The sequence below is a fragment of the Martes martes genome (assembly GCF_963455335.1).
Source record: "Martes martes genome assembly, chromosome: 8".
Classification (NCBI taxonomy): Eukaryota; Metazoa; Chordata; class Mammalia; order Carnivora; family Mustelidae; genus Martes; species Martes martes.
In genome coordinates this window covers 142,072,126-142,085,970 of record NC_137895.1, presented here as the reverse complement: position 1 = coordinate 142,085,970, position 13,845 = coordinate 142,072,126, and the positions used below count along the sequence as shown (strand labels likewise).

At 56.9% G+C, this 13,845-nt stretch overlaps 1 protein-coding gene across 2 annotated transcripts in view; it reads right to left on the bottom strand.

Annotated features, from left to right (window-relative positions):
- Positions 1-13,845, bottom strand: part of DIP2C (disco interacting protein 2 homolog C) — a 361,347-nt gene that overhangs the window by 39,435 nt on the left and 308,067 nt on the right. For both annotated transcript variants that reach the window (XM_080811149.1, XM_080811150.1), the window contains 2 exons: positions 9,022-9,190; positions 7,003-7,173 (listed from right to left, as the gene is read on the bottom strand). In XM_080811149.1, the coding sequence (XP_080667275.1) occupies positions 7,003-7,173; positions 9,022-9,190 (340 nt within the window). The remainder of the gene's footprint in view (positions 1-7,002; positions 7,174-9,021; positions 9,191-13,845) is intronic.

The following is a 13,845-nucleotide window of genomic DNA, read 5'->3' as shown; positions in this document are numbered from 1 at the left end:
CGACACATCGGTTCATTAATGGGCCTTAACAAAGGTCAGCAAACCACGTGCAGAGAAGGAGGCTGCCTCTTTCTGCAGTTCCCGAGAAACACGGCCATGACTGCTCACCACGCACGGCCTGCTCTGCTCCGAGCTCCACCAGCGGCGCCGAGTCGTGCACAGAAGGGATGAGGATCACAGGCCCAGGCTGCCCGTTCAGCCCGTGTAGACAAAGTGCTGCTGAGGGCTCCCGGTCAGGGGACAGTGGGAATGCAGGCAGGCCATGAAGCAGGGAGGCCACGTCCCTGAGCGCTGCTCACCAACGGGAAGCTCGGATGCCCGCGTTCTTTGTGCAAGGCCCAGACTGAAACCCAGGACGTCCCTGCAGCTGGTGAGGAGCCAACCCAGACCCAAGTGGACCCCTGCCCGTGAGGCCTGTGGTGCTCAGCCTCGGGGCCCAGCTCACCGCGGTGTCCTAGGACCGAAGCTCTTCCTGCCATTCCCAAAGCTGCGGACCGTCCAGACGGGAAGACACGCCCAGCAGCGAGCAGACCCAACACCAAGTCTCTGTTTACCGGGGCAGCCCCGGTGCTTAGCACACACCCCAAAACGCCATACAGAGGGAGCAAGAGCGTGCCCTCTCTTCTCTCCCCTCGTCCCAGTTCACAGAGCCCGTCCGTCCACGGCGGTGACCTTTACAGCCGAGTCCGCAGCCGGCAGAGGGGCCGCCCACCCCCCAGAAGCACGTGCGGCAGCGGAGGCCGGGCCCGTCCCTGCTGGAGGGAGGCCGGCGTGTTACCGGTTCCGAGAGCGAGAGCTGCGTTAGGACAGGACCTTCTGCGGCGGCGTGGGCAGGGCGATGTGTGAGAATGGCAGAGCGTGCGCTGATTTGGGCGGCCAAAGAGATGGGCTGAGGTCGTCGTCCATCACCCCTTTTTGGTCACCAAGCACCCGAACCCCCTTTCTGTATTTGGGGAACTCTGTGTTTGGAGCTACACAGTAACCGACGCTAAGTGCCCCCTGCCCCTGCTGTCCTGGCCGCCCGCAGGTGCACTGGGAACCAAGGTCGCCAGGGCCCCCGCAGCCATCCGTGGCCCCGGGAAGCGGGCTTGCTCCCGCCATCTGCGGCACGTGCCCATCATGGGGCCCGGGACCAGGACCGCCGGCGTGGCTGCTCCTGGGCGCACGGTCCTTCGCCGGGTCCCCTGCTCTGGAGGCCCGGGAGAGCCCCCCAGGGCATGGGGGGGAGGGATGTGTGCTCAGCGCGGATGAGGACACCGGGTAACGGGAGGCCCATGCTCCTTCTCATTCCCGGGACAAGGCGGGTCAGCAGGAAAGGGGGTGCAGGCTTCGGCTGAGTTGACTCATTCCTGCGAGCACATAAGCCCCATGACACCCCATTTACGGTCCTTCCCCACCTAAAAGCAGTGGGGGGAGGAAATGAACTGAGAGTTCAAATTCATGAAAGTGTTAAAACTACCAATTTTCTTCTGAGAATTACTTGAGATTTTTATCAGTCTCTGCGCTTCCTGGTTTTTTTCTTCCCAACAGTCAGTGACGTCACTTCTCATGATCAGGGCGGCCGCACTTCTCTTTCATTGTGGGAGCTTTAAGATCGAAGGTTGGTCACAGTGTTACTGTTGACTTAATTCCACGCAGGTACTTATAATAAGATTTCCTCCCAGATAAATTAATCATTGCTTTTTTCCAAATATAAGGATCAAAGTTTCTGCTAAGGTGACTTAAAAGTTTTGGAAAAGAGAAGACCCCACTTTCCCTCCTTCCTTCTGCCGGTGAGGCGGGTGCTCATTTTTCTGTCATAAAAAGCTAAATTTCTTAATCGAGTGCAACCAAAGACCTTTCAGCTTACGCTTCTGGAAAGAGTAACCGTGGTTGTAGGCAATGTCTTTTTCAACAGAGGTTAACATGCACGTGACACCTCCTAACAGCACTAAGGGAAATTTATGTTAAAGTTGATTAAACTCAGAAGTCATAACTTGACCTAATGTCCACTTTCATCATAGATTCAACAAATCCAAATTGTTTTAAAGTCATTTTTATGACTAAAAATTCTGGGAAGTGTCATTTCTAAGCATAAAAAATGGCACATCCTTCTACATTTCTTCCTTGCATGAGGCTATAACATACCAGTATTTCGTGTAAAATTCAAGTCACCCACAGTCCATTTTGGTCCATTCTTTTGCCACAGAGCTACGCCATCGACCTCAAGGGGGCTGTGTTGGAAAAATTAACGTGGTGATTCCTGCTCCGGAACGAGAAGGGAGTAAGTAACCCGCTCGTTTCTCAGACAGAACAGCTGAGTCAACGGCAGCACAGAAATCATGCGTGTCCCAATTTTCTATTTTTATGATGGTCTTGTATTTAGATTTCTTATACTTGCCCACTTGCACATTTGACAACAAAACATTTGTCATTTCTCAGGATTTTCTCTTAAACATGCAGCAGCACAAGCAAGTAGCCATCACCGCTCTGAGCTGTCTGACGCCTTCCGGCATGCTGCCCACCCACAGCCACGGCCACAAGGTGGAGGACACCCTGACCTCCCCCACCCATGGCCATGGAGGACAGGATGCCCCCAACCTCCCCTACCCACAGAGACACACGTCTTTGGGTTGCCGGTGTGGGTCGTACGAAATAGCAGATCTGATCTAAAATGTGAGAGGAGAGGAAAGCACTAGAAAGCAGATGGGCTCCTCTGCAGACACGGTCGTCTCTGCTTCGAGGATGTGGTCCACGGTTCCGTGTCCGCTCGCTGCCTGGTCACCGGGGCACGTCCTCTGAGCTGTTCTGAGGCTCAGCGTCTCTCATCTCAAAACACCCACTCGCCCCCCTGGGAGCTGTGGCGACTGCATCGCCAACCAGATGCAGTCCTGGATCATCCTCCTTTCAGGGAATGCTTCTGTTTCGAGGGTAAATGTCTTCTTTCTTGAGTGCGGGCCCCGGCCTGGCCATCTGAGCCAACAGTGGGCAGCGAACCCCAGACGCTCGCCGGCGGGAGGAGCTACGTGATGCCATGGCCATGAGCTGGTGGGGACTCAACCGTGGCCTTGTTGGGCAGGATGGTCGTTGCTGCCGCGGGCACACGTCACACGGGACGCTGGACTTCAACAAAAAAGCGTGTCTGGTTTCTCCGAAGTGGCTTGTTCCTGCAGCTAAAGGACTCGCGCTGCGGTGCATCCACGAGGCCGACTGAGCCGGGATGGGCTGTCCTTCCCCGGTGCCCAGTTCTCTGGGTGTCCTTCCCTGAGTGGGCTCACGCGTCTACAGACACGACAGGAGCAGCGGCGGAAAGCGTGCCGGTGGGGGATGAGGCACCAGGGGAAGCCGGAGCGAGGGAAATGCCTCCAGCCCCGGGACTCAGGGACATGGGACGAAGAGCAGCACCGGGCCTCGAGAGGGTGGCGGGATCCGCCTGAGCCCGAGAGCAGCGGGAGTCGCAGTACGAGAACGTGCCAGCGCCCAAGATCCCACGGGGGAGGACGATCCGTGGAACGAGACCGCACACGCCGGGAGGGATGCTCAGGGAGGGCGAGGACACGTTCAGAGGGCCGTCCGTGGGAACCCTGGCCGAGGAAAGATGAGCCCCTAATTCACCTCCACGGAACACTGACGTCTCATGCAGTGGGTGCGTTTACTCCACAGTCTCCACTACCTGCCCGCCGGGTAAGTCAGCCGTCCCCCAAAGACTAGGGAACCCCCCCCAAAGGGGACCGTGGGCCACCCACACTCAGGCGAGGACAGGTCACGCGCGCATGGAGATGCTTCCCTTCTCCAAACGCGGCTGCCCCGGAGAACAGCGGTCAAACTGCAGGCCCGCTCGGGGGCCAGGACGAACGGTCCTCTGGGCAAACAGCACATCGACGGAAAACAAGGATGCCCACCACCGGACGGCACGTGTGTCCGTAACCCTGCTAGCTCTGCCACAAAGGGAAGACTCAACTTCCCGACACCTCTAGACATTTTGGTTCAGAGTTTGGGACTGAACGTTGTACCTTCTTGTGTTTTTGATATTTTTACATCAAGAGATTGATAGTGATTATTTCTGGGTGGATGGAATTACAGGTTTAATCATTTATTTGTGGGCTGATCTGTATTTTCTGATTTCTTTTCTAAAATACTACTTTATAGGAAAATACTCAATCTGTAAGGAATTCAGAACCATCAGGCTTTCCCTTATTTGCCGAACCATTCATAAAAATCCAGTTTTAGAATATTTAACCAACCTCCTTAGGTACTTCCTGTGGGTCAGGCTGCCTAGAAACACAACGGGGAGCACGACACTGGGTTTCTGCTCAGACCGCGGGCTCTGCCGGCTGCTTCACGGCCGTCATCTCACACGCTGTAATTTTTGGAACAATTATAAGAAAACTAATGTCTTCACTGGCCAGCTCCGCCTCCAGGCCTCTGCCCCTGCCCTCCGGCTTCCTGGGGGCACTTCGCTGCCGTGCCACCTGCTGTGGACCCTTCCGTGACCCCCGGTGTCCCAGTCCCTCTGCACCCTCCTCCTGGTTCTTACGAGGAGTGTTTCACTCACTCACTGCAAACCGTATGTTCGCTTCCACCTCACTGAGTGTAAGGCGGGTTCAGAGGAAAATCTGACTCAGGCTGACACCAGGCTACCTTATGCCTGCGGTGTCCCCAGAAGCTGCAGGACACTGCGGTGTGGGACCGTGGGGTGTCCCCTAGAGATGCAGGGACACTGCGGTGTGGGACCGTGGGGTGTCCCCTAGAGATGCAGGGACACCGCCGTGTGGGACCGTGGGGTGTCCCCTAGAGACGCAGGGACACTGCCGTGTGGGACCGTGGGGTGTCCCCTAGAGACGCAGGGACACTGCGGTGTGGGACCGTGGGGTGTCCCCTAGAGATGCAGGGACACTGCGGTGTGGGACCGTGGGGTGTCCCCTAGAGATGCAGGGACACCGCCGTGTGGGACCGTGGGGTGTCCCCTAGAGATGCAGGGACACTGCCGTGTGGGACCGTGGGGTGTCCCCTAGAGATGCAGGGACACTGCGGTGTGGGACCGTGGGGTGTCCCCTAGAGACGCAGGGACACCGCCGTGTGGGACCGTGGGGTGTCCCCTAGAGACGCAGGGACACCGCCGTGTGGGACCGTGGGGTGTCCCCTAGAGATGCAGGGACACTGCCGTGTGGGACCGTGGGGTGTCCCCTAGAGATGCAGGGACACTGCCGTGTGGGACCGTGGGGTGTCCCCTAGAGATGCAGGGACACTGCGGTGTGGGACCGTGGGGTGTCCCCTAGAGACGCAGGGACACCGCCGTGTGGGACCGTGGGGTGTCCCCTAGAGACGCAGGGACACCGCCGTGTGGGACCGTGGGGTGTCCCCTAGAGACGCAGGGACACCGCCGTGTGGGACCGTGGGGTGTCCCCTAGAGACGCAGGGACACCGCCGTGTGGGACCGTGGGGTGTCCCCTAGAGACGCAGGGACACCGCCGTGTGGGACCGTGGGGTGTCCCCTAGAGACGCAGGGACACCGCCGTGTGGGACCGTGGGGTGTCCCCTAGAGACGCAGGGACACTGCGGTGTGGGACCGTGGGGTGTCCCCTAGAGATGCAGGGACACTGCGGTGTGGGACCGTGGGCTGCTGCATCTAAGCTCTAAGCTCTGCATCTAAGCATCTAAGCTCTGTTGCCTCCTCAAAGCCAGAAATCGCGGTCATCCTAACGCGCCCTCGCCCTGAGCAGCGTGGCCATGGCTGGGAGACTGCACAGCCCCGTCCTGGTGCCCTTCCTCTCTGCCCTTGGACACACCGACGCTGGCAGCTAGTTTCCAGTGCTCACCGTCCAGGAAGAAGGAAAACCGGCTGAGAATAAAGCCAACTGGTGGGAAAAAATGCAGATTGTACACAAATGGTTAAAGATGCTGCCAAGATTCCAAAACAGCGCCACGGGCCAGGACAGCCACGCCACTCTGGATGTAGTAGAAAATTCAAAAAATCAAAATAAAAACCCAACAAAATGCCTTCTGTAGCTAATGTTTCTGGAGTGACCTCATCCACTGGGTCACACGGGAAGAGCCGGTTCTCGACCCGCATCTGCGGAGGCGTCCCAGCTCCGGGAGCGCTGGTGAGTATGGGGCTGCCCGGGAGCTTTCCACGGTCAGCCCTGGGGGAACTGTGAGCAGAAACTGCGGGACAGTGGGTGGGCAGCACGGGAGATCGGGAGGCGACCTGAGCTGAGCTCCGTTCCAGCCCCCGGGTGAGTGGCATTCCTACCCTGCCGGTTTGTCGGAGAACCGAAGTCTGCAGCCGTGCCCAGGGCCGCTTGCGGCAGGTGAGGCTGTGGGAAGGGCACGTGGGCAGGCTCCGTCCCCCCTCGCAGGCAGCCCTCCCCTGCCCTGGCTGGCGGTCGGCACGGATCAACGTGCCCGTGGGAAGGGGTCGAAGGAAGAAAGGAGCAGGGAAGACGGTGGCAGGTGGCTCGTGGAGGAAACACAAGCGCGCGCGGTCTCCGGCCACGGTTCCCGCAGGGGGATCCGCAGGGGCTGCCTCACGCCTGCGCCCTGGAAACGCAGCCCAGAACTGCAGGGTCTACTTCTAGAAGCCGTCACGGCTGCACACCCCCGGACCTGCCCATGGTGCTGGGCACTCCTCCTCCAAGACGCAGCATTTTTGCCACAATGAAGCATTTGTCTCCCACACAATCTTTCTAAAAAGCCTGACTTCAGGGGTCTGGGCCAACCACTACTCATGTTACCGAAGTGAAAACGTTTCAGGACAAAGTGAGATCTCCGAATGCTAGCTATGAATAATGGTTACTCACAAATGCAGACGGAGAAAAAAAAAGAAAAAAGAAAAAAGAAAGACAAAAAAAAAAAAGAAAAAAAAACCCAACCAAACAAGTGTGCACCAACCACATGCATCAGATTACAACTTATCTTCTACATGTAGCCAAGCGTCAGCCGCGGAAACGACCCCGTGCTGAGCGCCTGTCACTTCAACGTCAGTCTCCGATGGGAGCACTACCTGATCCCGCGGAAACCCACCTGCAAGCAGATGGCCAGGTTCACTCGGCAGCCGAAGGAGGTGCTCACGGCCCGCGGGTGCAGACCCAGGTCTTTAAAGAGCTTCGAGAAGGACTGCGTGAGCGCTATCCGAGGCCGCTCCTCGGCCACCACCACACACGTCCGCACGCGGGACAGGTCCAGTCCTCGCGCCTGTAAGTAACAGCGGTGAGAGGTCAGCCTTCTGGGGCCCACGGGTGGGGCCTCCTTACCCGGACGGATACGTGCAACACAGACTCTGCACGGACATTCATTCCCGGGCTCTGTGTGTCCCTGTCACTCCACTGTCCTGGGCCGTCCCAGCCGTCTTAAAGAACGGAAGGTACAGGCACAAGGACACGGGGAGACGCAGAACTGGACAAAAGGATGACGGGACAGCGTTCTGGGAAGCAAGACACGCCTACGAGCAGGGCAGCCTGAGAGCACAGCCTGGACAGAAATGGGAAAACCTATTACCGATACAGAGTGGAAAAGGAACGTGTCTGGACAATGTTGGAAACACGGCACTCCGTTACGTGCCACGAGGCTGAGAAGGTCCGTTCAATCCTGATGACTGTGCGGACTGAGCTCAGCTCGGGTCTGCTCCGCGGCCAGTCAACGGGGCAAGGTCACAGGGCTCAGAGGGGGACCTCGGGAGCTGAGCACGGGGTTCTGGGGCTGGGGGGCCGCAGGGGTGGGGGAGGGAGGCGGGTGGCGAGCGACGGTCTCTAGCGGAACAGGAGCCGCAGAAGGACGACCGCCACAGGCTGGACCCCACAGCAGCCCCCCCGGGCCCTGCTCTGCAGCCTGGGCTCAGGGCAGGGACTCAGCCTCCCGCACGCCGCAGGGGGACCCAGCTCAGGGGGTGCAGCACTCTGGCCCCGGAGGTTCCTGCACGGGTCTGATCTCACTCGCACAGAGTCACACAGAAAACACTCCAGCTGGGTGACACCAGTGCTCAAGCGACGCATGTGTGTCTTCGGGGAGGCCGTGCGGCCCGGGTCTCGAGGCGGTGTACCTGGAGCCAGAGATCCAGACCTTGGCTCCAAAACTGATTACGCGTAAGGACGTGCAAAGGGCGCGTGACTGCTCTGCAACTTAGGGTTCCTCTTCCCTAACAGCAGTGCTTTCTAGCTCAGAAGCCTGTTGTATAGTTCAATCAATCAGTATGTCAAGGGCTTGGAAGTACGTATTCATTTTATAAAATAATATAGCTGGAAATAATTATGTCTTATAAATTTCTTTCCCTATACACATTAATAATTTCAAGCAATTATACATTTGTTTGTGTAGCTTAATATCAACATCATCGTGCCGCGTTTTCTTGTTTGAGCTTACTGCATTAGGTCCAAACAAGAAAACAAAATTCAGGAGAAAAATGTAATGCTTTACTCGTTGTGCATAGATAACATATGTGCCTACACACAGATACACAAATGTCATCTGTGCACACACGAAGACGTACCTCTGGGCGCACAGACAACGGGCAGCTGCTGGAGTGCACATCGACACCAGTCGTGTGATTACCCCCTTCCTTACGTGGGTAACGACTACTTCACCATGAAAATACATTTTTCAAATGCTACTGACTTAAATGGAGGGAAACGCTAATATTCTGGTTAGGACGCAGGGTCTTCAAGGAAGACAAAAACGAGGGGCTAAGTTCCACCCTACGGCTCGAACACCAACATCAGAATAAAATCAACTTCACCAAACACCCGAGTTCACCCACAGAAGGAAAAGCGGTTCGGGGCCTTTGGGGCAGAACTAATGGGATCACAGACATCGAGGGTGTGGGGTGCACAGCCTGGCCTGTAGCCTTTGGGGCCGTCTTCACCTTATAAAACCAAGTTTTCACACGGAATCGGTTTGGGGAGCTTCGGGGACAGCGCGTTACAGTTTGGCTTTTGTGAATGATTATTTTGCTTCAGGAACCCTTCCCACGGCCCGTGACACGGTGCCTCCCCAGGACGCTCAGACATGCTCCCCAAAGCACTCTGAGGCCTGGGACGGGTGGCTTACCTTGAGGGACTCTGTCTGCGAGCCCAGCCCCTTGGTGCAAAGTTCCATCACTGAATAGGAGCAAAACGTATCCCGGACTTTGTACTGGCTCACGGCGAGAAGCCACAGCGCAGGGCTGGTCTCCAGCTCGGAAGGTGGGATGAGAATGGACTGGTGCCCGGAGTACACGCTGCAGAGAGACACGGGAGGGCGTGTGAGGGCACGACTGTGACACGCCTGCGGCCCGTTCGCGGGGGGGATGGGGTGGGGGGGACCCCGCCACGGCCCCTCGGCTTTGCAAATACAACACAAACGTGCATCACAAAGGCGCCGTCAAGGCACGAGAGAACTACAGGAGTCCCCGTTCAGTGACCGCCTTTCGGGGAGCTCACCCGAACCCTCTAGACCCCGAGGCTTGCAAAATGCAGGGAACGCGGGGTTGCTTTTATAAGAATGTGTTTTCTTTGGAGGGATGTCGAATGAAGTCTTTTGTCCACTTTGGTGATCTCTATGCCCAGCGTGGGTCTTGACCTCACGGCCCCACGAGGAAGGGTCGTACATTCTGCGGAGCCAGACAGGCGTCCTTCTCTTTTCTTTTCTTTCTTTCTTTCTTTCTCTTTTTTTTAAACAATTGGCTTTTGCCGCATTACAGATGGAGGAATCTTAAACCCCTGCATGTTGGAAACTACAATTCAGAAAGCACGAACGTCATCCAATAGCGAGGGGTTCCCTGTCGGTGCCACGCACGTTGGGATTAGACCTCGTAATCCCGCACGGCTCGCTCTTTGGCTTAATTCAAGTTAATGCATAAGCCGGGATGGTTGATTAGTCCGGTTGCCCATGAAGGGACAGCAGAGGAAGCATCAGGAAACGCTGTATGAAACGCACAGGCCTCTCGAAGCACCATCAATGGCCACTGCTGGTCGAGGGAGTAACGAAAGGTCCCAAGTAAACCAGCTTCTCCTCCGAAGCCGGGGCACTTCCTCCGGGGGGGAACGGATGCTGAGTCAAGAGGGACAGTTTAGAGGAAACTACGCCCTGAGCCGAGCCCCTGTGGCCCCACCCCGTTCCTTCCAACCCCCCTCGGGGTGCCGGCCAAGCGAGGGGCAGGAACTTGCAATAAATACCCATCCAGGACCCTGTTTCTGCTTTGGGAGGTGCCTTGGCCCTTCTGGAAGGACGCGGCTCTGATGCCACGGGAGGGCTCAGGGGCCACCAGCCAGTGGCCAGCTGGACCCTCACCCCGCCCTGACCTGCGACCTGCTCACCTTCGCAGGTGTGGCCCCTTCCTCGCCCCCCCACACCTTTCCGCGGTTAACGCCGGCTCCCGACAGCTCTCCGAGGCTCCTGTCCAGGACGTCACTCTCCCACACACGCAGCCCCTCCCCTGCGGCACCCGGTCCTTCGCTTCCCAGCAAGACCACAAACCGCACCAGCTGGTGAGCGCTTGGGCCCCGCTGCTGAGTGCGGAGCACACTCCAGACAATGAGCCAGCGTGTGCGGAGGGAACCGAGTGTGACTCGAAGAAGGATGTTGGATCCTCGGGTGGCAGCTAATTTTAAGTGGCAAGTTCATTCACGAGGGTGTCTGGATCTTACCTGATCCTCTGAGAAAGGAAATCTGGGGACAGACACTGTTTAAAGGGCCGCACACAGCCCTGAACAGAGTCGGAGGCCGTTCCGGGTCGAGCTGGGAGGAAATGCGCCGAGATCCGAGGACACACTGCGGTTCTCAGCCACGAGGAGAAGGTCAGGACAGCCCGACTTCCACACGTCCTCTGCGATCCTGCCGCTACGACGCCCTGCGGGCCGCACACTCAGCCAGAGCGGCGCCCGCCTCCGGGACGGGGCAGGAAGTCACCCTTGCGGTCAGTGTGGCAGACCAGGGAAGACCCCGCACCCATGACTGTAGCACTCGATATTCTGTCAGTTTTTCTGCAACGTTTGTCTTGCAGAAATTAACTCATTAATTTCTAATGATTTCTAATCACTGAAGATCACTTTATACTAAGGTTACTCAGGAGCCCAAACAGCACGACCATGCACCTTTCTGCTTCGGGAAGTCCTGCCCCGGTTCCTACAGCTGCTGCGGCAACCTCCGCCGGGAACATCCAACGATGTGGCCTAGAGCTCGCGGCTTGTGAAAACAAACTCTGATCCAGACGTCCTTCTGTCCAGAGCTGAGGCTCTCGAAAAGCAGTTTCCGTCTGGCGTGGGAAGCTGGCGTGTCCTGTCCGTGGTCTCACTCTTGAGGCGTACCACGTTATTTTCCAAGTAACCTTCTGAGAATCATGCACTTGGGGTCCGAAACCAACGGGGCATCTCCCTAGCTGCGCCCGTGTCTTGGGGCCAAGGGACGCCACCGCCCCCTCCGCCCGGAGGTCCCACAGAGCGTTCGTGCAGACGTTTTCCCCAGGGCTGGAAGACACAACGCTCTCTTCCCGGTGGCAGGCAGCCCCTGGGAACGTGGACACACACACAGGGCAACCCCCCGTGGCCTGGTTGGTGGAGGCCGGTGTTCGCTCTGCAGCCCTGTGCAGAGTCTCCCCGTCTGTCCCTTGCCCGAGTGTCCAGGTGCAGCGCACACACGTGCCGTTCCTCTGAATGAGAGGCTTGCCTGGTGGTGAACGTGTTAACGCAACATGAAGGAGAAAGAACCAAGCACAACAGAAAATCTTCTTCCGCTAAACGCACAAGAGCGATCCCAGGGATCAAGTATGGCTCCCGCACAAGGCAGACAAGCCTGCACGTCACACTCCCTCCCGGCGGGAAGCACGCAGCTGCTTCTCCGGAAGTGCCGGGGCAGAGGTCACTCAACCTGTCCACGAGCCGGGGTCGACAATACACCCACCTAGGTTTCCTTGCACGGTTTTTATCGCAGCTCAAATTCACGCAGTCGTGGGTTCTCACCAGGGTTTCTCACACTTCCAGCGCTCGCTCCAACACCTTCAGGGACGTCTGAGCCCCCTCGGCTTAGGGCATCAAAGTGCGGGTAAAACCTCACCACGACATTCCTCTTATCGATGACAACTTATCTCTATATTGTTCCTAGGGTTTTACTTTGTAGGTTCTATGTAAGGAGATCCAAAATGCAGGAAACAAAATGTAGAACACCCCGGATTAGCCTTCTCGAGAACAAGCATCAGGATAAGCGACCTGCTGGATCAGAGCCGTTCCCACACGAGAGGGCTGGGGTCCCCATGTGCAGTTCGAGTAAATGCACTTGGGAAAATCAGGTTTGGTGCGCCTCTCTCCTCATTCCCACCAACCGGATGGGAGTCGACATTAGGAACAAAGTTAACAAGTGCCGGCAAGAGAGGACAGACGGAAGCACCTCCTACGCGCCCTCCCCTTACTCAGCCCAGCCAAGGTCGACGCACTGGTTCCCTGACTAACCAGTGCCGGTCTCTCGGCACCGGCCACAAACACTTCCTCGGACAGAGCAAACCTACCGGGCAGGAGGCTGCTTATACTGAGGACGATGCGTCCCTGAGAATTCCTGGAACCTGAGCGAGTCTAGTCTAGATGCGAACCTCGGACAGAACAAGATGATTAAGGAGATGCGGGGAAGTATTTTCTCCACATCTGTGGCTCGCCTCTTGGTTCTGCTGACGGAGTCTTTGGTAGAGCGGTAACGACTCCCTTGCATGAAGTCCATCCTGTCGTGGGTCACGGGCTTTTGGTGTCTATCTAAGAAGTCACCACTGTGGCCCAAGTCATCTGGGTTTTTCCCTCTAGGAGACGAATGGTTTCATGTTTCACATTCAGGTCTAAGACCCATTCTGAGTAAATTCTTGTGAAGACGGTAAGGTCTGCGCCTTTTCTTGACCCACTGGCACGTTCTATGGGCCTAAGACCCATCTTTCTGGCACACAGACGCACCGTTGTCCCCGCATCCCTTGCTGAAGAGACGACCTTGGCTCTGCTGCATGGACTTTGCTCCTTGGCCACAGACCAGGCCGTCTCTGAGCTCTCTGTAGAGTGAACCCTGATGTAAGTCACAGACTCTGGTCACAACAATGCATCAACTAGATCCTAGATTCTTAAAAAAAAAAAAAAAGAAGTCCCACCCGGGCAGGAGATGCTGATGACGGGGGAAGTGGTACGTGTGTGGCCGTGGGAGGTCTGTGGGAAAGCTCTGCAACTTCCACTCAGTTTTGCTGCGAACCTCAAACTGTTTGAAAAATAGTCTATTTAAAAAAAGGAAAATATGGCTGACTAGGAGGAAAAAGAAGACATTTTGGTAACAAAATTTCACACCTGTCATTTGGTGATTTCAGCTTATTAAGCTGAGAAAACCAACCAACCGTCAGGACCTGGGCACTCAGGCCAAAGCAGACCGCGGCTCGCCACAACACACGTCACCCTGCCGTGGGCGGGGTACCGTCCGCAGGTGCGCGTCACTGACCCCGATGACAGGCTCTTCTCGTTTCAGAGAGTCTTACTGAGGTACCGCGTGCGCACCACGAATCCCACACGTGTGAGGCGCGGAACTGTAAGGTTTTCTCCGTCTGCAGAGTTGTATCTTCACCGCGACGCAGTTCTAGAACGTTCGCAACCCACAGGGGCTCTGGCCTGCGTCGCGCCCAGCCCCGTGCAACCGCGGCTCTACTCCCCGTCCCCGTAGAGTGGCCTGTCCCAGACGCTTCCTATAAATGGCGTCAGCGATACAATCACGGAATGTGTGGTCTTCCGAGTCCGGCATCTTTCTCTTCGCGGCTGTTTCCGAAGCTCATCCACACGACAGTGGCATCGCACCGTGTGGATATGAACCGACACCGGTCATCCTCTCACCGGCCGGCAGACCTGTGCACTGCATCTTTCTCCTTCTGTCTTCTTTGTGCGA